The sequence below is a fragment of the Alexandromys fortis genome, unplaced genomic scaffold, assembly GCF_014885135.2.
Source record: "Alexandromys fortis isolate MF-2015 unplaced genomic scaffold, M_Fortis_MF-2015_v1.1 scaffold_154, whole genome shotgun sequence".
Taxonomy (NCBI): Eukaryota; Metazoa; Chordata; class Mammalia; order Rodentia; family Cricetidae; genus Alexandromys; species Alexandromys fortis.
The window spans coordinates 347,597-375,075 of NW_026068040.1; the positions used below are offsets into that span (position 1 = coordinate 347,597).

Below are 27,479 nucleotides of genomic sequence, written 5' to 3' on the forward strand. Positions count from 1 at the left end.
GAAACAAAAAAAAAAAAAAAAAAAGCATGAGCCACCATGGCCCGACCTACAGCTCTGTATCTTGTGGAGGCATTTTCTCAATTGAGGTTCCCACCATTTAGATAACTCTAGTTTGTGTCTCAAATTGAGATAAAACTAGCCAGAACAGGAAGTGACTTGGAAATAAAGGTTGTCTTTATATAAAGATAAATGATATCAAGCAAGGCGGTGGTGGCGCATGCCTTTCATCCCAGCACTTGGGAGGCAGAAGCAGGCGGATCTCTGTGAGTTTGAGGCCAGGTCTGTTCTACAAGAGCTAGTTCCAGGAAAGCTAGGGCTGTTACACAGAGAAAACCTGTCTCAAAAAAACCAAAGCCAAAACCAAACCAAACCAAACAAACAAAAACCCTACTGACTTGAGGCTGTGGAAGTGGCTTGCTCTAAAGGATCTATCTAGGTTCAATACTCAGGACCCACATGGCAGCTCAAAACTGTCTGTAACTGCAGTTTCAGACGATCCAGGGAAATAAGGCACACATGTGGCGCACATATGTATGCAAACAGGCAAAAATACCTATACACATAAAATAGAATAAATCTTTAAAAAAAAAAAAAAGAACCATTGACTTGAGAGACCAAGGTAACTTGTGCTTTGTGACCTATGCCAAACGGTGGTGTTGCACGCCTTTATCCCAGCACTCGGGAGGAAGAGGCAGGCAGATCTTTGAGGCCACCTTGGTCTACAAAGCAAGCTCCAGGACAGACTCCAAAAAGCTACAGAGAAACTCTGTCCAAAAAAAGAAAACTCAAAACCAAACCAAAACAAAAACAACAAAGTGAGGACCTAGCTGAGGAGACGACTCAGGTGAAGGTGCTCACTGCCACACCCAAAGACCCGACTTCACCAAGAGTTTGCTGTCCTCTGACCTTCAGATGTACAAACTCCCCAGCTCAAAGACAAAAACTAAAGAGATACAGTAAGAATAAGAAGCTGGGGCAGGAGAGATGGATCAGCAGTTAAAAGTACTGGCGGCTCGTCTGGAGAACCCGGGTTCAATTCCCAGCACCCACATGGCAGCTCACAATGTTTGTAAATCCAGTTCCCCAGGATCTTACACTGTCACATCTATGTACATAACATAAAGTTAAAAAGATTATAAAGGAAAGAGAAAGAAAAAGAACAAGCACGTGTCACTGATGATGGACAAAGGTCAAATCTGTACCTTCAGCATCATGGACTGGGTATGCTAGAGGCAGTCAGCACAGGCCTGCCATTATCGGGCTAGTCAGTGCTTATTTATTCTCTATCACGTATACGAGTACTCTTGCCTACATGTATGTATGTGTACCATGTATAAACCTGGTACTCACACGGGCCAGAAGATCCCCTGGCCCATTATGGACGGTTGTCAGCTGCCATGTAGGTGGTGGGAATTGAACTTGGTTCCTCTAAAGAGTAGCAGGCCCTCCTACCTGTGAGCTCACTGCAGCCCCAGTGAACAGTTAATGAATGGACAACTATTCAGTGCTACAGAGTCAATTCAGAGGGTGCATAAGTGGGCCACCGGGTCACTGAGTGTGCACAGGTGGAAGCAACTGATCCCAAGAGCACCTGTTCCCTAGAACTGATGTGAGCTTGAAGTCCTTACCGAGTGTCCCACCTTCCACTTATTTATGAAATAAATGAATCGTTCTGCAAGAATAAAAGTTAAAATTTATGGATCTGATGAAAAGGTAAGACTCCAACCCACCTAGGAACTTCCTCATGATGGCGTTGCCCTGCTTCAGCGCTTCTGCCCTCTGCGCTGGGTCGAACACCAACCAGTCAATCACGTCCACCTTTACACGGTCCTCCTAGTCATTGGAAGCAGGGAACATCCATTTTATTTCAGTTACTTTGCAAATGAGCGGAACTTATAATGCACTCTAAATGAAAAACATTTTCCCCACCTCATATAAAATTATGAAAAAAAGCCAACTTTCCTCAGTTTGTTCTACTTAACAGATCTCCCCTAAATTACTGAAGAAACTCACTAGCCTATGAACGTGGAATCATTCATTGTCTGTCTTGCCAAGCAATGCAGGAAATAACCCCGGGGCTCAGAAATGCTAGGTGAGCACTCTGTCACTGAGCCACACTCCCAGCCCCAAGCCATTGCCCTTCTGAGATTTCACCTTCTTCCTAAAGACAGAACTCAGCAGCTTTTAAAGTATCTGGTGGAACCTGATAAGCAAAAAGCCAATCCTTAGGTCTATTCTATAAGAGAATCCTTTGTAGAATATTCCTTTAATACTGTATGAATATATGTCACTGTGATTTAAGGTTTAAAGGCCTTTATTGATTTTATATATATGTATATAATATATATATATTTTAAAGACAGTCAGAAGCCAGTGTATTAGGGAAATATACCAAGAACAAGACAGATTATAAGTAACAGAAAACTCTCATTCCCCCCTCACCCAAATTACCTCAGTAGTGCCAGTATCTAGGGATGGAGCCAGGTCATGGTGACTAAATTCACCATTATCTTTCTTTCGAATATTCTCAACTACAGTTTTTGTTATTGTTGCAACATCCAAATCTAAGGAATTTTTGAAAATGACAAAACAAAAACCGAAGAGTAGTTATTAATATGATTATTATCTAAATAGTCACAATAATTTGATAACATTGAAACAATTCTCTCTTATTTTTGGCACTGAGGACTGAACTGACGGCTTTACAGATGTTGGATAAGCATCCTGCCGCTGAGTTTCATCCCTAGACTCTAAAACAACTTCTTAAAGACATAATGCACAGGGCCAGCAAGATGGCTCAGCAAGTAAGGTGCTGCCACAACACAGCAGAAGGAAAGCAACTGCAGGCTGTCTTCTGATCTGCACACGAGCACCACAGGACCTGAACATTTACTGCTAAAAGGTTATTTTAAATACAATGCACACATTTGAAAAATATCCTAACTAAAAACATTTTAGGCTGGGTGTGGTGACTTATGCCTGTAATCCCAGCACTTAGTAGACGAGTCAGAGGACCACAGAATCTGAGGCTAGCCTGGGCAAGTTCCAGGCCAACTTGGGCGATATAGTAAGAATTTTTTTCTAAGAAATAAAACCAAAAACAGAAACAAAATTTTTACACAAGTTATTTTCATTCTTCAAAAGAATTTAACTGAGACTTTTACTCCTGTTTTTCTTCCTTTTTTTTTTTTAAGATTTATTTATTATGTATACAACTTTCTGCCTCCACACACCAGAGGAGGGCACCAGATCTCTTTACAGATGGTTTGGAGCCACCATGTGGTTGCTGGGAATTGAACTCAGGACCTCTGGAAGAGCAGACAGTGCTCTTAACCACTGAGCCATCTTTCCAGCCCCCTGTTTTTCTTCCTTAAAAGAAATAAGACTTAATACTAAGACACATGCCAAAATGACAATCTGCCCAAAGGCCAATTAGGGAGCTGGCTCGTGCGGCAGGAAATCAGACGCTGCCTCAAAACAGGGTAGAAGGAGGGACCAATACCTAAGTGTGTTCTCTGACCCCACAGCCGTGCTGTGGCACGCATGTTCTGGCATGTGCATATCTCCACCTTTATTTTTAGATTTCTTTTTTTTTTATGTACACTGGTTTTTGCCTGCATGTATGTCTGTGAAAGGATGCCCGATCTCTGGAACCAGAGTTACAGACAGTTGTGAGCTGCCATATGGTGCTAGAAATTGAACCTGGGTCCTCTGGAAGAGCAGCCAGTGCTATTAACCACTGAGCCATCTCTCCAGCCACCCTGTCCTTTCTTATATACACAAACATATTTTTTATGTGGCTAGAGGTGATAAATATACCTATAAATACTCATTTGAAAATGTCACAACAAAACTCATTATTTTATACAATATACACATAAAAAGAAATAATAGATGAAATTCTTTATTTTGGTTTTTCGAAATAGGGTTTCCCTATGTAGCCCTGGCTATCCTTGGACTCAGAGATCCTCCTGCCTCTGCTGGGGTTAAAGGTGTGTGCCACCATCACCGGCAACAGATGAAATGCTTTACTTTTTACCTGCTTCTTTAGCCAGTTCCAGGCACTGATGCCGCTGCTCAAACTCAGTAACACCTTCCAAAAACAATGCGTACTGGGCAACAGCAAGGTCTTGAGGCAAATGACAGGTATAAAATGCAATGAGGTTTGTATGCTTCTCACTTATTAAAAGCTAAGAAACACAAAAATCAAAGTAAACCAGACAAGTTAACAGTGCTTTGAAAAAAGTTTGCTTTAAAATTTCAAATATATTTAGGAAAGACTCTTAGGTAAGTGCTTCATATCAAAATACTTTCAAATTCTAGAAATGTATTTAGAATAATTTAAGATCTCTATGGAGTGGCTTCCAGACCACAGGGTATTAAAATAGTATCACTTAGGGGCTGGTGAGATGGCCCTGCAGTTAAGAGCACCTGTTGCTCTTGTAGAGGACCCAGCTTGGTTCCTGGCATCTACATGATGGTTCACAGCCACTCATTACTCCAGCACCCTCTTCTGTTCTAGCACCAAAACACACATGCTGCACATACAAACATGCAGGAAAACGTTCATACACATAATTAAAAAATCTTAAAAAATATAGGACCATTTTAATTTTTGTTTTCATTAAAATAGAAAAAAAAATCAAATTGTAGATTCTAAAAGCTTACCTGTATGTATGTCTTTAAAACTTCAATGGAAACTTCTTCCTTCATAGAAAAAAAAACATACTCCAGTTATTAACACAACTACGTATAGGTACAATAATATAATTTCTAGTAAAAATTCTACTTAAAAAGTGTTTAAGGAATTTAATATTTACAGTAAGTGATAACTACCCTAGGTAAATGCTTACCACAACTCATGTAGTGTATTTCACCTTAACACTCCTCTTTTTTCTACTTAGAACAAAACCAAACAAAACCCCCTTTTTTAAAAATTATTTATTGTGTATACATTTGTGGGGGATCAGTTCTCTTGTTCCATTATATGGGTTCCTGGGATTGATCAAGTCATGAGACTTGGTGGCAAATGCTTTATCTGCTGAGACAGGTAACTGGCCCTCTTACCATAACTCTGTGGGTAGACACTGTCCACACTTTATAGAGGAAGGAAGGAGTTCTTAGACACCTAGACTCACACAGCTAGAAAGTTCCCAAGTAAGGATATGAATTCAAGACTCTCAAAACCCAAGTTTGTCAACTGTCCTATTACTATGTTGTTGTATATACTAACACCAAAAATGCTACCCAACATTTAGAAAAATAAAAAACAGAAAGAAAAAGAAAGGGTTTTAATTCCCACAGAATTTTGGTTCCATTAGCTTAGCTGGGTACCAACAAGGACCAAATTCTTCAAAATTAGGCAAGCATTAGCATTCTGTGGCCATAGATCAGACCCTAACAAGTCACTGACAATGAGTTATCAGTAGGTGACCACGTGGGATGGTCCTGATGACGCGGCTAACTGCAGGCATGCAAAGCAGGAGAGGCCATCCACTTTTACTTACTTTGGTCTGCAGTCCCAGGGTGCGGAAAAACAAAATAAGGTGCGTCATAAATCGGAGCAGGTGTCCAGGTAGATTGCTTCTGCTCTTGGAAAGCCATTTGCTGAATTCATCCATCAAACCTACAAGATGTCAAAGGTTCAATAGTGAGAGCACAATCAGAGAAAAAGTATCGCAAAGACACCCCAGGACACTACAGCTTCTGGTCTCACTGCCAACACCCACTGTGGAACACTCTCCACCTCGAGAGACCTGGGGTCAGCGCAGATTTGGTCTTGTACACTTGAGGCGGTGGATGTCAGGGAGTCAAGTGTGCTGCTTCAAGAACAGTCAGGACAAAGATGACTACCCAGAATGAAGAACTCGGGCAAAGGAAAAGAAAACTGCACCTTACCATCAATGTCTCCCAGGATGAGGAATTTCTGAACTATATGGTAATGTTCTTGATTCTCTTCCAGAACTCTCTGAAAAAGTTTTACATTGCCATAAGTCTTTTGTGTTCACTTTAAAGGATGTGTTCACTGCTATGCTGAAAATGTTAAATTTTGAAGGGACATATACGAAGCTAAAAATGAAGGCTTTAGGAAGATCAAAAAACACGGAAGGATGCTGCCTTTAGAATATATTCATGGCACACAAACCTAAAACTAAACAGCATCTTCCAGAAGACAATCTATTATTAGGAAGTGCTATTCTATTTATTATCTTCTTAAAATATCTATTTATTCATCCTGTGTGTGTACATATGCATGTGTGTCAAAGTTCCACTCGTGGTCAAAGGACAACTTGTAGGAGCCCACTGTGTCCATCCACCATGAGGGTCCTAGAGAGAAAACAGCCTGGAGTCTCTCCCTGCTGAGGCACCTGTGGGCCCCAAACTTACGATTCTTAACATTTTTTTTTTTACCTTGGCATACCTCAGGAAACTAGAAAGGAGCAAAATCACCTACAGGACACTCTTTCAATACAAACGACACTATTCAGAATCATTCTGAAGCTGTTTCTCCTACACGTCACCGAGAGTGACAGAAACAGCGGTAGGCAGACACAGAGACGAGTGAACGTGACAGCCGGCTGGGCTTTGTTTTCTTGAAAAGTAGGTCATTATGATTGTTTTTTGGTCAAATGTAGTTTAATATTTTTATCTGTCAATTGCTTTTAAATGTTTTTCTTTTGTATATTCAAAACATTCGCTGTCTGGTGTTTAGCTCAACTGCATGGCATTAGTCAAAGCTGTTTCCTTCCAGACGGAAGGCCGATTCTGTCAGGACCATTATCTTACATAATCTGTTTCCTATGAAATGGAAGGTCACACCTGCCGCCTCTCAGGCACACAAACGTTTGCTCTAATTTAGACCTGTGGGTCACTGATCTGCTCAGCCCACGCGGAGGCTGCACCGTGCTGCTGTGTGCTCAGTGAGTGAGGAAGGGCCCTGCTGCTGTTTCAGAATGTTTTGGCCATTCTTATTTATGCTTCTACTTCCCCCCCCCTTTTTTTTATAACACAAAAACAATCTCTCCCCAATTATTAGAGTCCTATGTCAATTTTAGAAAGACTGATATTTAAGTCTTCTCATTCAGATTATGTTTTATCTATTTTTCTCGTATCTTTATGTCTCCCAATAGAATTCTACAGTTTTCTTTGTGAGTACTGAAACCCTTGATTAACTCTGTTTCTAGCCTTTGCTGCACTTACATGAGACTGTGTGTGAGCAGGGTGCTGCCCCTCTAAGCAGTAATAACAAGACAGACGCTGTGCGACTCTAGCTCGTCCAGCTACTCTGACACATTATCTTACTGACTCTAGCAACCCCTTCAGTCTTTTTTTTTTTTTTTTTTTTTTTTTAAGATTTATTTATTATGTCTACAACATTCTGCCTCCATGTCTGCTGCAGGCCAGAAGAGGGCGTCAGATCTCATTACAGATGGCTGTGAGCCACCATGTGGTTGCTGGGAATTGAACTCAGGACCTCTGGAAGAGCAGTCAGTGCTCTTAACCCCTAAGCCATCTCTCCAGCCCAACCCCTTCAGTCTTAAGTGGCCAGGATTATATCCTGTCGTATGTAATGTCCTCTATCCTTGAGACACTTACTTCTATTCCTGACTTGGTTTTACCTACTCATAGAATTTCCAAAGTATTTATAAGGTCATAAGTCCTTGGCAGAAAAAGTATTAATTTTCCTTACTGTACAAAGTATAGTCCACCCAATAATAAAAAATAAATAAAAACTAACAGATAATTGTAATGAGATATAATAGGAAATCAAATGGGGCCACAGAGACAGCTCAGCAGCTAAGAGCAAAGGCTGTTCTTTCAGAGAACCTGGGTTTGATTCCCAGCACCAAGATAAGATGGCAGCTATTAACTGTTTGTAACCTGAGTACCAAGGGATCTGATGCCCTCTTCTGGCCTCCACAGGCACTGTATTCATGTGGTACACAGACACACATGCAGGGAAAACACACATAAACATAAAATACAAAATAAATTTTAAAAAAATTAAGAGAAATTTACAAATAAAGGGAAGCATACTCAGCTTCCTACACTGATGGGGCTGGCAAAAAATACTACGTGTGCTGTTCAAGAGAGAAACAAATACATAATTAAAGAAATTGCTAGCTGGGTGGTGATGGTGCAGCCTTTAATACCAGCACTTGGGAGGCAAGGGAGGGGATCTCTGTGAGTTCAAGGCCAGCCTGGTCTACAAGAGCTAGTTCCAAGACAGGATCCAGAACTACAGAGAGACTCTGTCTTGAAAAAAAAAAAAGAAAAAAAATTACTGTAGCAGTGTTCATCACTACAATCTGATACTTTTCTGTTGTCATGTTTCTCTTTCTTTTAACTTTAATTTAAATTATATAGCTTGAAAGTATACCCTATGTATAACTGTCAGTAATTTAGAAACCCAGATAATGTAGCTACACATTTGTGTTTTTTAACCCAGCAACTTGTCAACACTGTTAAGAAACGTAGTCTTAAAGAGACAGCAACAGCAGGAAGTTCATGCATCTTCACACACAGATGTTCTCTACAGCACCAGCACCAGACTGAGCACACACAGATGTTCTCTACAGCACCAGCACCAGACTGAGCACACACAGATGTTCTCTACAGCACCAGCACCAGACTGAGCACACACAGATGTTCTTTACAGCACCAGAACTAATCTGAGCACACACAGATGTTCTCTACAGCACCAGAACTAACAAGAGTACCTTCTAAAGGAAACAAAACAAAACCAAAAACCTCTACAGCCAATTCTACAGAACATTATACATCTATCAAAAAGAACAATGGAAGGAGAATGACTAAGAACAAAGAATAATGACATGTATATGAGGACACTACAATAAAACCTACCACTTTGAATGCTAAGCTGGAGAAAAAACATACTTTTTAATATAAAGAGAACAGTAAAATACAGCAATTAACTTGGAGATTAGCATTAAGTGGAAGCAAGCGTGCAGGAAGGTGACCTGGAAAACCCAACACTGAGCTGCACATCTGCACCACTTACACTGAGAGGCTGGAGAAAGGTACAGGGTATGTGCTGGTGTGGTTTACTGTCTGAGGAGAAAAAGACCAGGGGGATGGGAGGAGTCACATAGGTCGTCCCGGCAGATACCAGGATGGCTTGATTATTACGAGTACATATACACTACTTTAGTTATGAGGAAAAAAAAATACTAAGAAAGTGTTAGTATTTTAACCCAGCTTTTGTTTTGAGACAGGGTCTCACTATGTAGCCCAATCAGTCCTCAAAGTCATGGTGATGTCCTGTCTCAGCCTTCTGAGTGCTAGTATTATAACATGGGCTATCAGGCCCTATCCAATAAACATTATTTTTAAGGTCTCCTATTTTGATAACAGTGAAGAAAAGATGAGAAAGGAGAATTCCAAATTCTCCCCCTTTCAACTACAGTGCACAACCATGTAGCATTAATTTCATACACTACATGCAAGAGTGTTATATTAACATTTACCTTTTTATCAGTGGCTTGAAGTTCTTCAAAAACCTTTTCTAAGGTCCAGCTTCAAAAGAGAAAAAACAAAAAGGGACAGAGATGGTAACATAAGGTGTTAGAGTAGAGCTTCAGAGCCAGTGGGACCACCTGACCCAGATCACGCTGCCACACTCACTTCGCTTCCGTGTACTCTCTAGGGAGTTCTTCCATTTCATCCAGCGTCACCACAGATGTCCGAATCTCCTGTTCAACCAGGCTGTCCACCATCACCCGGAAGTAGGCCCACACTGTGTCCTCCCAGGTGTCACAGACAGGAAGAAGCTTTTCATCCATTCCAAAACAGAAACACAGACACGATTAACAAAAGAGAAGGATATCCACGGATAAAGATTTTAAAACTATCTTCTAATGACAGAAAACGCTATGGAATTAAAAAATTACATCAAATAACCCTCTTTCTCCTAAAGTCAAAGATCCACCTGGCTCTGCCTCCCAGTGCTGGGATTAAAGGCGTGCACCAGCACCGCCTGGCCTGGCTTCATTTATTTAATCATGTAAGAGCCAGGTGCAGGCCTATAATGCCAGCACTGAGGAGCCTGGTCTACAAAGCATGACCCTAGCCTCAAAACTCAAACAAACCTAAACAGCAAAAACGTGTGAGACTAGACTAAACTACGTATCAAGCAAAATACAACAAAAACAAGCAAACAATAAAAAAGCTCAGAAACAAACAGCTGAAAACCACGCGTACACGGGAGGCAGGTGGTCACTGTCCTGCTTTCTGACATCTCGGGCTCGGCTGCTACAGAAAGCAGCTCCAGTCTGCCACATGAATTACAATACTACTGTGGTTCATTCAGAGTAAGGTGAGCATCACACCGGTGCATACCTGCTTGAGATTCCCGCTCAGTGAAGCGTAAATTGCTCTTTCATATTTATTAAAAAGTTCCTAAAAGACAATGAATAAAAGGATTGGAAAGTATTCCTTTTCCCAGCATGTTAGTTTTCGACATAATTCTTCTAGATTGAACCTGGTCACTTAGTCCCTAAGCTTCAGTGACAGAGCAAGGGGGCCAGGCAGGAGGGACAGTTTAGTTTGATGAATTAACTCCAAAATCGTCAGGAAAAATAAAACCAAACATTTAAGTATCAAATGAAAGCAAAGCCGACTTTGATGGCATTTTACATATTTATATAAAATGTTCATCTATACAGAACCTAAGCAGGGGTTGCTCCCAGTTTCTGGGTACCAACCCTCCTGTGCTGGCCAGGGGCCATCAGTGTGTAGCCATCCCAGGAAAGCTGCACTCATCACTTCATTCTGTCTCAAGGGCTTTGTCAATGACATTTCAAGATTTCTTGCCATCAAACGAGACACTCGGGAGCCTCCCTTTCTGCTGCTACCACTACCATCACGGGCAGGCCCTTAGCAGTGAAGAAGTCTCTCTGTGACTCCAGTTCTATCAGGTCAGGCTGCACCGCCACGCTGCTGCTCTCAATCACCTGCCCTCAGCCCTCTAAACCCAATTCAACATGCAAATTCCAGTTCTTTCCCAAAGCAAGTGCCCAGTTTATTAACTACTATATTTATTTTTATTAACTCTCTGACAGGCGTGAAACTGTTACCATGGTTATCGCCTCTAAAACAGCTTTAGCCTTCACCGTTGTTATTCTGTGGAGAGCGTGTGTCGCACATGCTACAGTGCGACAGGTGTGGAGGTTCCAGGGACCAAATAAGGGCGCCAAGCCTGATCAGCAAGTGCCCGCATCTGCGGAGCCATCTCTCCAGCTCTCATTTTTGTTCACCACAGATGACATTTTAATGTATTTTTTGTAAGCCCATTCTCCCCTAAAGCCTGAGATTCCCTGCCCAACCGTGTAGTCTGTGGTGACTTCAGGAATGTGCTCATCATGTCCCAACAGCACTGGCACTGCACTTCCTTTATGAACTTTCTATCCCGCGTCAACTTCCCATCCTGTGTATTTACCTCCACTCCTTCCGTGAGTTTCCACTCCCAGATCTACGTATTAAGTTTTAAAGAGTTAATGGAGCTTTAGCCCTCAGTCTTCTCTAAGCCGACAGGGTCCAGTCCATCCTTTATGCTTCTCAGCAATGTTAAGTCTTAGTACCTAGTGTCTGAACAATCCGCTACATCACCAGGCCTATTCCTAATGTGACTAAAACTTCTCCCAATACAGAGACCCTACTCATACGTTATACTGAATGTTTCACAGCTCCTCAGAACACCTTTGTTTAATAAACTGGGTCAAAGTGAGTCTCAATGCACATTTCATTATCTTACATCTTCTGCCATTCTCCAGCAACTAATCTTCCAAATCCGTCTGTATGGATTCCCTTCAACAGGCTCTAGTTCTGTTCCTACAAAACAGTTAAAGAAAAGTCATCATTTAAAATGAAACATGTCAGCTACCATTCCCTAGGGCTGGCATACTGAGCTGAGTACCTCCATACCCCACGCAGAAGACCTAACATACCGCTTCCATTAACATTAGGGTCATGATACAGCTTCCAGCCTTCCAGGGTGGCAGCTCGCCATGCTTGCCCACAACGTTTACAGAGTCGTTGTGCCTTGGGAAAGAAAAAAGGACAGTGACATCACTGGCACAGAAGTGAAAAGCACGGTGCTCTTTAATAAAGCAAACCCAGTATCACAAGACTTAGCTATCAAGTGACAAACACAACTGGTAATGGCATTCCACTTTCCCCACAAACCAGTATCTGTCTGCAGCTTTCCTTTCTTGTTTTGGCTGGGCTGAGGAAGTGGGGAACCCAGGACTTCACACATGTGAGGTAATCACTTCATCAACTGAGCCTTATCCCAAGCCCTTAGTTTTCTAGTAATTTCTTTCTTTCTTCATTTTAGCCTTGCTACTAGGGCACTAGGGCATTCACTCCCTAACATGGAATTTAAAATAAATAAAATAGATTTGATGACCTTGATTTTTGGAATACAAAATTATTATAAAAAAGTCTGTAAGCTGGGCAGTGGTGGCACACATCTTTATTCCAAGCACTCAGGAGGCAGAGGCAAGCAAATGAGTTTGAGGCCAATCTGGTCTACAGAGTGAGTTCCAGGACAGCCAAGAAACTCTAAACTGTCTTGAAAAACAAAACAAAAAAACCCTTAAATGTCTCTCTCTATAATGAGAAGAGAGCTATCACTCAATTAGTCCATTGACATTTCCTTAAATTCAACCTAACCAAGGAAAAATGGCAGAACCAACGTAGCCTGCAGTGCAATGGAGTAAGGCAAAGCTTGGCTTGTTGAAGAATCTGCTAAGAGTTCTGGAAACCAGAGTGAACTCTCTCAAGCCTCAGAGCCATGTGCTTTTCTGGTCATGCCCCGTGGAGGCAGAAACAGCACACTGGATGGGATAACAGCACAGAAGCACAGCCGGGGCCACGAGGACTCTTCCAACTGGGTCCATGGCAGCTGGAACCCGAGCAAGCAGAGAATCACATGACTCACCTCTTCTGTCATCCCAGCACGGATCAGAGTAAAAAGGTACTTGAGTAACCTAACTTCATCTTCTCTATCCAGATCATCAAGTGGCATTTTCTGTCTAATGGGAGCATCAGGGTCCTATAAAAAAACAAAACAAAAACCTCGCCATTAACTGTAGATATTTGGAACCTACATACATTTAATCTTTTGTTTGTTCATTTGCTTACACCTTAGTGAGTCATGCATATGGTGCCAGGGACTAAACTCAAGGCCTAACCCTGACCCTGTATACATTTACATACACGTTTTTAAAATCATGACATGGTGAAGCTATATGGTACTTACATACAGAAATAAATTCCTCTAAATTCTAGTTAATAAAGAAATTAAGTTTAGAAGGGTTCCTAATAGACCCCTTTGTCTGCTGCCCCCGCCTCATTGACCCAACATGGTGTGTGCCTACCTAGTGACCAAGCAGAGACTACTACCATCCCAGCCCGGTACAGCCAACTAACACTACATTATCTGAGCTTATTCTATCACTGTCCTTAGATGAGACCTGGAGCATGGACAAACATGAAGGAAGAAAGAGCTCTAGTCTGACTAAAAGCATGAACTTCATAAGAACACAGGGCAAGAGCTTACTAAGTACTCCCTGTGATTACTAAGTACTCCCTGTGATGGACTGCTAAGTACTCCCTGTGATGGACTGCTAAGTGCTCCCTGTGATGGACTGCTAAGTGCTCCCTGTGATGGACTGCTAAGTGCTCCCTGTGATGGATTACTAAGTACTCCCTGTGATGGACTGCTAAGTGCTCCCTGTGATTACTAAGTACTTCCTATGATTGATTACTAACTGCTCCCTGTGATGGATTACTAAGTACTCCCTGTGATTACTAAGTACTCTCTCTGATGGATTACGAGGTGCTCCCTGTGATGGATTACTAAATGCTCTCTGTGATGGATTACTAAGTACTCTCTCTGATGGATTACTAAGTGCTCCCTGTGATTACTAAGTACTCTCTCTGATGGATTACTAAATACTCTCTCTGATGGATTACTAAGTACTCTCTCTGATGATTACTAAGTACTCTCTCTGATGGATTACTAAGTACTCTCTCTGATGGATTACTAAGAACTCCCTATGATTGATTACTAAGTGCTCCCTGTGATTACTGCCATATAAAGCACAACCGGAGCGGAGACATAGCTCAGTGGTAGGGAGGTGACCCAGTATGCACATGGGCTCAATCCTCAATATTGTAAAACAAAACAGCCAAACAAATACAACATCCACCCCTTCAATAAAAACCCTACACACTAGTTACTATAAACAAGTAAAAATATCCCAGAACACTCAGAAAGATTGGGAGGGGCCTTGAGTTCAAAGTCAGCCTGAACCACAGAAAGATCCTGTCTTAAGGGAGGGGGGGACCCAAACAAAAAACAGAGCTGGAAAGATGGCTTACCAGTACATTGGCAATTCTGCTTTGTTCAAGAAACCCGAGTTTGGTTCCTAGCACCAAGGCTGAGCATCTCACAACTGCCTACAACTCCAGGTGGCTGTCCTGGTCTCTGCAGGCATGCAGGCACATGCACTCACAAGGTCACACAACCCACACAGATACACAGATGCATAAATAAAACAAAGATTTACGAACAGACAAAAATCTACAAACTTCTAAACGTATTCCTACTTATCACAAGATTTGTGTTTTTGAACATTTAGCATTAATATAGACTTTAGCGGTAAACAAACAGCACACACAATCACGATGAATTTCAAACAAAAATCATTTTAATGTCACTTAGGAAATATCACTGTTTGTTTTTTTCAAGATGGGGTTTCTCTGTGTAACAGTCCTGGCTGTCCTGGAACTCGCTCTGTAGACCATACAGGTCTTGAACTCAGAGATCCACCGGCCTCTGCTTCCCGTGTGCTGGAATCAAAGGCATGCGCCACCACTGCCCAGCTTGGTATCATTTATCTTTAAAGACAACCTTCATTTCCAAGAACACTTCCTGTTCTGGGTAGTTTTATCTCAATTTGAGACACAAACTAGAGTTATCCAAAAGGTGGGAACCTCAATTGAGAAAATGCCTCCACAAGATACAGCTGTAGGTCGGGCAGTGGCGGCACACACCTTTATTCCCAGCACTCCGGAAGCATAGACAGGCGGATCTCTATGAGTTTGAGGCCAGCCTGGTCTATGGAGTGAGTTTCAGGACAGAAACTACAGAGAAACTCTGTCCTGAGGCTCCCTTCCCCCCAAAAAAGGATACAGTTGTAGGGCATTTTCTTAATTAGTGACTGATGGGGGAGGACCCAGACATTGCGGCATCCCTGGGCTGGTGGTCCTGGGTTCTATAAAAAGCAGGCTGAACAAGCCAAAGGGAGCAAGCCAGGAAGCAGCTCCCTCCATGGGGACTGCATCAGCTCCTGCCTCCAGGATCCTGCCTGACTTCCTCTGATGAACAGTGATATGGGTGTGGAAGTCAAATCCGTTCTCCCGAGCTGCTCTGGTCACGGGGTTTCGTCTCAGGCTGCCACCCTACCTGGAACTCACCAGTTCAGTGACAAGAGGACGGACGCTTCCTATGTAAGACAGTAGCTGCCGTTGTTTTAAGGTGTGGAGGGTATTTTCCCTGGAAGAAGAAATATCAGTTTCTAAAGAAGCAATCTGAATTTTTTGTAGATAGCAACAACAAACCCCACTTCCCTGCCCCCAAGTACACCTGTGTGTTGAAAACAAGGAAAAGATAACAAATGTAGAAAACTGCACCAAGTCCTTAACACAGAAAGGCAGTTTGATGAGTGAAGGTGAATCAAAGCCTGCTTTTGAGGCATATGTTTAAGTCCGTTCACTGTGGTATCTGTGAAGCCCTGGGTGACCTGCAGCTCATTATGAAGCCCAGCTGGTGTGCCCACCAGCTCTCACTTCTTTATCTATGTACGCACACCATATGTAAATCAGAGACCTTTGGACTGGAGTTACAGGTGGTTTTAAGTCATCTGTGGTGGTTTGAAAGAAAGTGGCCCCCAAAGGGATTGGCACTATTAGGAGGTGTGGTTTTGTTGGAGGAAGTGTGTCACTGTGGAGGTGGGCTTTGAGGTCTCAGAGTGCTCAAGCCACTTCCGGTTGCCTTCAGATCAAGAGGTAGAATTTTCAGCTACCTCTCCAGCACTATGTCTTTCATGCTCTCTGCCATGCAGAAAATGGACCTCTAAAACTGTAAGCTGCCACCTCAATTAAATGTTCTTTTCTCTAAGAGTTTCTGTGGTCATGGTATCTCTTCACAGCAACAGAAACCCTAAGACACCACCCAACATGGGTAGAGATTAACTCAGGTGTTCTGAAAGAGCATATGCGCTCTGACTTCTGATCAGAATCATCCCTCTGGATCCCCACTTATTAATAGTCTCTCTCTTTCTATTGAGACAGGGTCTCACTATGCAGCCTTGAATGGCCCAGAGTTCATTGTGTAGGCCAGGCTGGTTTTGAACTCATAGAAATCTGTCTGCCTCTGCCACTGCCTCTCATATGTTGGAATTAAAGGCATGCACTACCATATCCATTGTGTGTTTAAATGAGAGGTTTCCAATCTTTTTTCCTGAAGACTTATTTATTGTGTATACAGTGTTTTGCCCACACGTATGCCTGCATGGCCGAAGAGGGCACCAGATCTTATGGTAGATGACCGTGAGCCACCATGTGGGTGCTGGAACTGAACTCGGGACCTCTGGAAGAGCAGCCAGTGCTCTTAACCTCTGAACCATCTCTCTAGCCAGGTGGTTTTCAATTTTGATGAAAAAGTTTTCATGAAACATTTATTAATACCAAATTAAAATAATATCTTCCTGTTTTCCATCTAAAGCATCTTGAATTGCTTTTAAATTCAGAATTATAATCTATGTTAAATTTATGGCTGGCACAATGCAAAGTGATTCTTTCTGAACATGTTTTTCTGCAGTTTGTTAACACAATCCAGCTCCTCAGTTGTGATGCCTTGGTAAAAACCAAAGGATCTCTTAAAGTTTAGGGGCCTGTTTAGGTTCTGTATCACTAAAGCTTTAAGAAATGGAGACCAGCTCACAAAAAAAGTTGTAAAAGTCTTTATCAGGTAAATTTACCCTCCTCTCAACTTCTCTTTCAGAAAAAACAATTACTGAACTATTTCTTTTCTCTGTTTTTAAGAGGGAATTTCAATAGCCCAGTCTGACCTTGAATTCAGTCTTCCCTCTTCAACCTCCTGAGTTGTTGATACTCTTTATGCAAACACTTTACTTTTTTAGGAATTTTGTGCTGTTCTTATTTAGAATATGTGTACACTGGATTTTTTCCCTTTGATCTCTTTCCTTCTTTTGTCCTTCCTCCCTCCTTTCTTCAGACAGGCATTTGTTATGCTGGCCAGGCTGGCCTTACCTCTGGGGCTCAGGTCCTTTGCTTGAGCATCCCAAGCAGCTAGGACTACAGGTTTCCTCTATATCTCTTAAGTCTCTTGCCCGGTCTGCCCAAAGATAGGACTCATTACTATCTTCCATTCATTAATTTTCCCCTAAGTTAGGGTTTCATTATGTAGCCCTGGCTGGCCTGGAACCAGGCTGGCCTCAAACCCACAGAATCCACCTGCCTCTGCCTCCGAGTGCTGGGATTAATGGCATGTGCCACTATGCCTGGCTTATTAAGTTTTAGTAACAATTTCCCCAAAGGTCTTATTTCCTCCGATTCTCAGTACATACATGAAATTGTCAAAGAATAAAAAACATTCTTTTTGATGTTGGTTTGGTTTTTTTTTATTTGCTCTCTTTTTTTTTTTTTTGAGAGTCTCACTGTGTAGCTCTGGCTGTCCTGGAATTCCCCCTGTAGACCAGGCTGAACTCAAACTCAGCAACCCATCTGCCTCTGCCTCTGAAAGGATCAAGGCATGTGCTACAACATCTGGCATAAAAAATGTTCTTAAATCTAAACGCTTAGTTACTCACCAATATACTGATTTTGCATAAAACTCAATATTATCAGAAAATTCTCCAATTTCATCTTTGGCAATACTTTCTAACCAATCTACCACGAGCTACGAAAGAAACAAAAAATAAATAAATAAAGATCATTTTAACTCTAAAATATGTTTTAATAGTACTTCCACCCTTAATCTGAAGTTCTGGTATCAAATAATAGCTTTTCCCAACCACCATTTTTACTTTTAGAGTAAATGATAGTATTTCCTATAGGAATAATGCTATTTTTAATAGTCTGCCCCTGAAAACACAAAGGTTGTTATTTAAAAGTTGCAGACTAGTATCCCAAATTTCTTTTAATTACATCTAAAAAAAATCAAGTAGAAAGGATATTAAGAAAAGGGGTAAGTTAAGAAACAAAACTGCAGTACTCCGTATGTCGTTGCCTTTCCTCCATGTTTCTTTAAAGAAATAACTGAAGAACGCACCTGACTCTGTCGGACCAGTGAGTCCCTCTGAAACAGCGCTTCCACCACTGTCTTCTCGCTGGCGTTGACAGCCTGGGACAGAAACAGTTAAAGGAGGGGAGAGAGGAGGGTGTGCAAGACTTCAGACGGGTCAGCTACAAATAAGTGCATTTACCTACGCTCTACAGGGCTTTCCTTTCGTTTTCAGACATGGTTTCTCAGTGTAGCCCTGGCTGACCTGGCGCTCACTGTGGAGATCTGACTGCTTCTGTCTCCCAAGTGCTGTATTAAAGGCATGAATCACCATGCCTGACTTTATATGTAATATATATATTATAACTTTTATTTTATTTATTTATTTAGGTTTTTCAAGACAGGGTTTCTCAGGGTAGCCTTGCTATCTTAGAATTTGATCTGTAGACCAGGCTGGCTTTCAACTCAGAGATCTGCATTCCTCTGACTCCTGAGGGTTGCATCACCACCTTCCGGCTCCCTAAGTTATTTATAAAAAAAATTTAAACTATACACTGTTTACTTTTTACCTGAAAATTTAGTTATACTTGAAATTTTAAAGTCCTGTCTCTGACTAGGACATGGTATTTTAGAGAAGCATACACAGACATGCACACAGAGAGAAGAAAGGTTGCTGGTCACTCTGCAGTACGCTATGATCTCGGCAGCCAGGAGGCGGAAGCAGGAGGCTAGTCAAGAATTTAAGGCTATCCAAGCTTACAAGAAAGACCTGTTCTCAAACAAAACAGCTCCCCTCCTCAAATTATATGAAGAGCTGACTGTAGTCACGTCTCCATATCAGAAAACGAGTATTTCAGAACTTTCTAGTATTTTCATTTAGAGCAGCTGAAGTTAACAGGTCCGACGTGGGGACTCCCTGCGGTCCAGATACGCAGGGGCTGTGGCAGGAGGATCAGGGTACAAAGCCTACGTTGCACAGTAAAGCCTGACTGAAAGAAAGTCAGAGGCTGGAGCGGTGCCTTGGCAGTTAAGAGAACCTGCTGCTCTTGCCGAGGACTGGGGTTCAATTCCCATCCTCCACATGGGGCTCACAACCTAACCCCAGTTCCAGGGGAATCCAACACCCTCTTCTGACCTCAGCAGGCACCAGACACACAGGTGGGACATAGACAAATGATAGGCAAATCCATAAAATAAAAATAAATCTCAAAGTAATTTTTTAATTGAAAGAAAATGATGACACCAATGTAATAGGTTAGTTGGTTAAACTATATGCCTGATAAATAACAACACTTGCTTTAAAACTTAGAGTACAGGGTCTGGAGAGATGGCTCAGTAGTTCCTGCATGGTGGCTCATCACCGTCCATAACGCCAGTTTCAGGGAATCCCCAGGCACACGTAGTGCATAGATAAGTATGCAGGCAAAAATGCATACAATTATAAAATAATTTAAAGTATTTGTAGCCTGGGCTACAAAAACTATACTTTATCTCAAAAGTAAAAACAAAAACAGAGGCTGGGGCTGTAGCTCTGGGGTAGGCAGATGGACAGCAGCAGCAGATCTGATCCCTAAACATACCAAAACACCAAAACCATATCCAGTCCCCTTTCAACTATTAGCAGACCACTGACTGTACCTAGTCCCCATTCAAACTATTAGCAAACAAAACTTCCCTCTCCCCAGTGACTGAGAACTCACATATTAAAATGAGATATTTTCCTCTAGAGAATTAAAATATCTCAAACAGTTATGATACATTTATATATTTACATACAAATAAAAATAAGGTTAAGGGACAGAAAAAAAAATAGCCCCATATAAAATTATTAGAAGAAACATACAAATTTATTATTAACAAATTTTCAAAAGCAAACAAGAGAACTGTGGGCTGGGATGCGATGCAGCGCGGCTGGGAGTGGCTTGCCGAGCATGTGTAAGGCCTGGGGCTGCTGGGGCTGCAGGGCTCCCTGTGATCCCAGCAGTTCTGAGCTGAAGACCAAGATCAGTTCAAGGTCCCTCACAGACAGTACTATGCCAGCTTATACTTCAGAGACTGTCTCAAAAATGCTCACTAATAAAGAAGTAACTAAATTTAAACAATATAAGGCTATGTAGTGTGGTGGCGCACACCTACAATCCCAACAACAGGATGGTGACTTTGAGGCCATCTAGACCTTGTCTCAAAAAAGCAAAACAAAGAAACAAACCAAATTAGACATGAGTAGCTTGATTATAATTATGCACAGAAAACATGACGACACAAACCAAGTTATGACGTTAAAGAAGTAAAGGGATAAAAAAGAACTTTTACCTTTACTCACAAATATGAATATTTGATTACTTTGAGTGTCTTTTACATACTTTTAAATTTTTTAAAATGGGAAATGCAAAAGGAGGGTTGAAAATCCAATCATCTAACTGTAAGCACCCCTAATGGAAAAAAATTAATGGGAAACTTACAGCAACTGCAAACATATTTTCCTCTTCTAATGAAGACTGTATTCTGTCTCTGGGGAAAATGATACAAAATGAAAAAGCTTTATTTTACACATCTGTATGAAATTGCCTTTTAAGCTGTTCCACACTCTACTAGGCAGAAACAAATAAGCTGCCAAATAACTTAATCACCACATTTAATTTACTAGATGTAGTAGTAGACATATGATTAACCTAATCGTGACAAAACTGTAGCTACTACTGTAACCTTTAATGGCACCTGCTAAGGCCATATGGCAAAATTAATCATGGTTTTCTTTCAATATTTCATAATATAACCAAAGCCACAAGTCTCTCCCTGCTTTCTGCGTTGGTCCCGCGTGCCTCAAACTTTCGATCCTTCTGCCTTGGCCTCCTGAGACTACAGAAGTATATTACTTTGTATGGCCGAAGACTGATTTATTCTATAGCTACCAGCTTTATGACCTGGTAGGCCCCCTTTTCATTAATGACTCTCGACACCTAAAGTACTAGAAATGATAAATCTCAAGATTAGCAAACCTATCAAAACATATCTCTCACTAAATTTAAGTTACTTTGCCTAACTGGCTTGCCACTTACAAGCTCTACACAACTTTACCTATACAAAGAGGCAAGCAGCCTCCACGTGACCATCTCTTGTTGAAGAAGCCACAGCATACTGGCTGTCTTTGAAAACTTCTGCAGTCCAGGGGTTGCTCGGCTCACTATTTTACTCAGTATATTCACCTAAAGTGAAAACACAGATGTAAAGAGACTGTTACTAGTATCTTTGTGTTTAAGTACAGAGTGCTAACAAGAATGTCATGCAGTATATAGACATACAACCCCCTTGCCTCCTTCCTGACTAGTTAGTACAGTTACTAGTTACTACAGAGTTCTAACAAGAATGCCTTGCAGTATATAGACATACAACCCCCTCGCCTCCTTCCTGACAAGGTTTCTCTCTAACAGCCCAGGCTATCCTAGAACTTACTTTTGTAAATTTTAGATTCAACAACAGTAACCACAAGTATATATTTTTTTCTCTCCACATATCTACCCAGGATAAGTTAAATTTATACTTTATAAAATCATATAAACCAGTAAAAATTGCTATCTTAAAATTATGTCTGAAAAATTTAGGACATGTAACAAACCAAGAAACAATTTTCTTAATGATTGGTACCAAAACGTCTTATTCCTAAACAAAACTTCAAAAGTTCCTCCTTTCTCTAATTGGTGACTGGAACCCATCCTGGAACTGAGGCAGAAGAGAATTAATGAAAACTATACAAATATTTCCCTGGAAAGACACAAAGCTGTTTGAGGAAGGTGAAGGCCTGGAAGCAAGGAACCCTGTGTAAAGTGGCGAGTGATCCATGTAGGCGCACTGCGAAACAGGGCATCCTCACTAGGAAACAGAGTCACACTGACTTACCCGCCCTTTGGGAAAAGCATCATCTGTAGACTGTTCCATTTATTGAACCCTCAACTGAGGGCTCATTGAGACAGGTGGTCTTTTTGGAACAGTGTCTGACACCAAGCCTACCGGCCTGACCCACACAGTACAAGAACTGACTCCCACAAGTCGTCCTTTGACCTCCACACAAACGCTCCCTTTCATAAAATAAAAGAATGTTTGACACTACTAAATGTTAAAAGATATACTGGCTACCGTGTGCTGTACATTCCCATGTCTGTGCAGGTGGATGTATGCGTGTGGAAGTCGAGTCGATTTAGAGTGTCTCTAACATTCTCACTTTATTTACTGAGGCAGGGTCTCAGTATGTAACCCTGACTGGCCTTGAGCTCAGAGATCAGCTTGCTGCTACCTCCCAAGTGCTGGAATTAACGGCGTGTGTCACCAGACCCAGTTTTCCACCATAATTTTTGAGAAGACTGTGTCTTCCTGAACCTAGAGCTCACTGCCCGGCTAGGCTGGCCAGGCGGCCAGCAATGCAGCTGCCTTTATCCTGGCATCCTCTTCACAAACACACCTCAGGGCCTCACACTGGCACGACAAGCACTTTATTGGCTGGGCTGTTTCCCATGCCAACATTCCGCTTTTCTGAAGTTTTTTTCTTGTTTATAAAACCGAACAAAAGCTCGGGAACCCAATACTGCTCCCACATTGCAAGACTACCTCATTATCAGGCCTTGCAATGAGGGGGTGCATTGTTACCATCAGTCAATCTCTCAGCCCAAAGTTCACAGTTTACATTAGGACTCACATATGGTAGTATCCATGGGCTTTGAGAAATGTCTAATGAGATGGATGCACTGTTACAGTACCACAGAGAACAGCTTCTCTCCTTCCTGCCTCGCTAAGCCCTTGGCAGCCGCCAATCCTGACACGATCTTACTGTGCCTTTCCAGACTATCACACAGTTCGAATCATGTCATACAGCTTTTCAGACAGGTTTCTTTCACTTAACAGACTGTATGTAAGGTTTCTGTGTCTCTTCATGACTAGAGAGCTCATCTCTCCACGGAATGAAATTCCATTTTCTGGATGTTTGATTCATTCACAACTAAAGGACATCCTGGTTGCATCTACGTTTGTATGAACAGAGCTGTCTCCAATCTGTGTACTGGCTTTTGTGTAGGCACACTTTAAATTCACTTGAGTAAATACCAAAGATTATACTGGTGCCGCCTTAGGTTCTAAGACCACATTTAACTTTGCAAGAAGCCACCTGACAGTTTCCCCTTGTGGCTGTACCACCGTGCATTCCCATGAAAGAATGGGAGTTCTGCTGCTTCACACGCTCACTTGAGTGGTATATTTTGGACTGTTTCCCAAATATTAACTTGTCGTGTGTGCCGCTGTGAGTTATGGGCACCACCTGTACGTAGGTGCTAAAGGAGGTCAGAGGCTATTGGAGCCACCATGGAGGTGCTGGGAAATGAACTTCAGTGCTTTAAGAACAGCCAGTGCTCTTAACTGCTGGGCCATCTCTCCAGGCCTATCTTCAAGAGTTTCACCATTTTAAAAGGCTGCAGCTTCCCCCTTGCTATTTAACGACATAAACATTCTCTGTACACGCTTATCTGGTGTTTCTTCTTTGCTTAGCTGTCTGTGTCTGTCCCCATTTTCCGACCATTATTAATTTAGCTGTTTTGTTTTGTACGGTTGAATTTTAAGAGTTCTTCGTACATTGTGGACTGTTTTTTTTTTTTTTTTGCTGTGTGTGCACAGGTGTACGTGTGTGCACTCACCTGTGTATATGTGGCTGTGCACATGTGTGAGTGCGTATGTGGTGTGCGTGTGTGTGTGTGTAGAGGGAAACAGGTCCCTTCATTGTTCTATCTTATTTAGTGAGACAGGGTCTTTACTGAACCTGGAGCTGCTCTTTGGCTATACTTGATGGCCAGCAAGCCTCCTGGGTGTGTCTATCTCTCCTCATTGCTCTCCACAGCTAAGTGCCACTGGGTGCTGGGGATCTGAACTCAGACCTCCGTGATTACAGTCAACCTTTAACTAACTGAGCTGGCTCTCCAGCCTCAGACTTTTCTTTTTAAAAAGCTGATTTCTCTTTTTCTACAAATAAATCTTCTATGGACCTGGAATACGTAAAAGGCAGAGGTCCTCTGACCGGTTTCCCTGCCCTCCACCATGCACCCTGAGAAGCACAGAAAAGGAATTAGCAGGATAACATACAAGACAAGCACTGAACCATGGAATGGAAATAGTTACCTGACTACCACAGATATTTTCATACTCTTCTACAAGATCAAAAACTGTGGTTGAAGAGTGCTTCAAGAAAGACTGCAGGAAATCAGAGAACATACTCATGGATGCTAAAATAACGAGACAAAAAGGAACAAAGAGTAAGTGACATATTTTAAGGAATCCTATTGGTTTCAAACCATAAAAACAGCTATAAGTCTTTTCCCTCCCTCCAACACAACTGTATTTTTAAGAACTAGTGACTCGGGGCTGTAGAGATGGCTCAGTGGTCAGCAGTACTTGCTGTCCTTACAGAGAACTCAGGTATGGTTTCCAGAAGCCATACCACACAGACGCTCACAATTATCTGTAACTGCAGTTCCAGGGATCTAACGCCCTCTTCTGAACTCCAAGGATACCAGGCACTCATGTGGTGCACATACATACACACAGGCAAAACATTCACACACATACAATTAAAAAAAAATATTACAAGTCTTTAGCTGGGCAGTGGTGGTACACACCTTTAATCCCAGCATTCAGGAGGCAGAGGCAGGTGGATCTCTGAGTTCAAGACCAGCCTGGTCTACAAAGGGAGTTCCAGGACAGCCAGAGTTACACAGAGATAACTGTCTCAAAAACAAAACAAACAACAAAAACTTTACAAAGTTTTTTTTAACTATTTAAGTGTGTACATTCCCATTTGATGTGGGATTTCCCTCTGTATGCTGTGATTACCATTAATGAATAAAAAAAGCTGCTTTGAACCTATAGCAAGGCAGAACTTAGGTAGGCACGGAAAGCTAGGCTGACTGCTGGGAGAAAGAAGGGCGGAGGCAGAGAGAAGCCATGGAGCCCTCGAAGCTGCAAGACAGAACTGGTAAGCCACAGTCATGTGGCAATATACAGATTAATAGTAATGGGTTAAATTAATATGGAAGAGTCTAGAACAATGATTTAATTAATACAGTTTCTGTGTGATTATTTCAGGGATCTGGATGGCCAGGAAAGGAACAGGGTGGCCAAGCAGCTTGCTGCTACACCCACTGTGGTGCTGCCTCCACCAACACCCATCCATAGAACTCTTTTTTCCACAAAATGTAAGTCTAAATTACATTAGACTTAAATTAATTAATTAACTAAATAATCAGTAGCCTTCCAACCCAGATTTCCCCTGGTAACCATCACTCTTCTTAGTCTCTGTAGTGTAACCACTTTAAGAACCTCATGAAAGTGGAGCATACTATAATTCTCCAAGGCAGCATCTCCTGTAGCCCAGCTGGCCCCACACATGTAAGAATCCTCCTGCTTCTATCTCTGAAGTGCTGGACTATAGGAATGTGCTATGTGCTGTTGTGCTCAAGGGCCTCAGTATGTTTAGATTTCTCCATTTTTACTAGCAGTTGTTATTTCCTGAGTTTGGTCCCCCCCACACACACACACACACACGCGCGCGCGCGCGCGCGCGCACACACACACACACACACACACACACACACACACACACACACACACCACACCACACCACACCACACCACACCACATTTTTTGAGAGGCTCACTAGGTAGCTTTGGCTGGCCTGGAACTTTCTATGTAGATCAGTTACTGTGTAGCCTTAAACTCAGACCCACTTCTGCTTCTGTCTGCTGAGTGCGCAGATTAAACACGCCGGCCACCACACCCAGCACTGATTTATTATATTTTTGTTAATGGTGTTTAAGTTTCATGTAACCCAAGCTGTCACAATTCTGCTACATAGTCAAGGTTGGCCTTAAACTCTTATTTTTGCTTGTCCCTCCTAATGTTGGGTCACGCAGGGGATTTGACACTAGATCTTCATTGCACTGAACTGATGACTTGTTGTTGAGCTAGAAAAGCTGTTTGTGTGTGGGATTCTGAAGTTACACTCCATAGCTCATGATAACCTCGAACTCACAGCGATCCTCCTGTCTCAGCATGAAGAGTGCTGTGATTTATAGGTGTGAGCCACACCCAGCTAGGAGTTCTATATATATTTTGAACATTAACTCCTTATCAAACGTACATTTTCATCAACTGCCTTTTTACTCCACTTATACTGATGTACTAATTTAAATTAATTATATAACCCAGCGGCAGACGGCGGGGCGGAGCGGCGCAGGCGCCCGCAGACAGCGGAGCGGAGCCGCACAGGCCAGGCCGCAGGCCAGGCCGGGACCGGAGGGGACTGGCGCGGTGGCAGAGGACGCAGGCGGCAGGGACCAGGGCGCAACACGGAGAGCAGATCGCCCCACTACAATTAAATCAAAGAGGTAGGCCTTTGGTTGGCGAGGGCCCTGGCAAATGGGGAGCCGGGTCCTGTTCCGGAAAACCCTTCTGAGGGTGAGAGGGTTCTTGGCCCCCGGCAGGGGCCTGGAAACAGAGCGAGGGCAATTAGTAAGAGAAGCCTCTGGCCAGCAGAGAAATCCGATCCGATTTTAAAAGACCAATTAGATAGCATTGAAAGGAGGAGATGGGCAGGCGCCAAGGCAGAACATCACCCAATAATCTGAAAAACAACATGAAAACACCAGATCCCAAAGATCTTACAACAGAAAGATTTGAACATCCTAACACTGAAGAAGTGGAAAAAATTGACTTTATGAAAGCAATAGAGTCCCTTAAAAAACATGTAAAAAACACCCTTATAGAAATGGATGAGAAATATAATAAAAAGTTTGAAGAATTAAGTAAATATGTACATGAGACCCACAAACAGGTAATGGAAACAGTTCAAGAATTGAAAACTGAAATAGAAGCAAGGAAGAAAACACAAATTGAGGAACAGCTGGATATGGAAAATCTAGGCCAACGAGCAGAGGCTACAGAAACAAGCATAATCAATAGACTACAGGAGATAGAAGAAAGAATCTCAGATTCTGAGGACACCATAGAGAAAATAAATGCACTGATCAAAGAAAACAGCAAAGCCAACAAATTCTCATCACAAAACATTCAAGAAATATGGGACACAATAAAAAGACCAAACCTAAGAATA

General features: G+C 42.1%; 1 protein-coding gene across 1 annotated transcript in view; it reads right to left on the minus strand.

The window, feature by feature from the left end:
- Nup107 (nucleoporin 107) overlaps positions 1 to 27,479 on the minus strand; it is a 51,862-nt gene that overhangs the window by 11,308 nt on the left and 13,075 nt on the right. The window contains exons 6-23 of the mRNA XM_050165477.1: positions 24,491 to 24,594; positions 21,413 to 21,540; positions 20,797 to 20,845; positions 18,383 to 18,454; positions 17,922 to 18,010; positions 15,505 to 15,583; positions 12,962 to 13,075; positions 11,967 to 12,060; positions 11,774 to 11,850; positions 10,360 to 10,419; positions 9,646 to 9,791; positions 9,489 to 9,537; positions 5,899 to 5,968; positions 5,508 to 5,626; positions 4,669 to 4,707; positions 4,040 to 4,190; positions 2,452 to 2,564; positions 1,731 to 1,833 (exon numbers count right to left, since the gene is read on the minus strand). Coding sequence (XP_050021434.1) covers positions 1,731 to 1,833; positions 2,452 to 2,564; positions 4,040 to 4,190; positions 4,669 to 4,707; positions 5,508 to 5,626; positions 5,899 to 5,968; positions 9,489 to 9,537; positions 9,646 to 9,791; positions 10,360 to 10,419; positions 11,774 to 11,850; positions 11,967 to 12,060; positions 12,962 to 13,075; positions 15,505 to 15,583; positions 17,922 to 18,010; positions 18,383 to 18,454; positions 20,797 to 20,845; positions 21,413 to 21,540; positions 24,491 to 24,594 — 1,656 coding nt within the window. The remainder of the gene's footprint in view (positions 1 to 1,730; positions 1,834 to 2,451; positions 2,565 to 4,039; positions 4,191 to 4,668; positions 4,708 to 5,507; positions 5,627 to 5,898; positions 5,969 to 9,488; positions 9,538 to 9,645; positions 9,792 to 10,359; positions 10,420 to 11,773; positions 11,851 to 11,966; positions 12,061 to 12,961; positions 13,076 to 15,504; positions 15,584 to 17,921; positions 18,011 to 18,382; positions 18,455 to 20,796; positions 20,846 to 21,412; positions 21,541 to 24,490; positions 24,595 to 27,479) is intronic.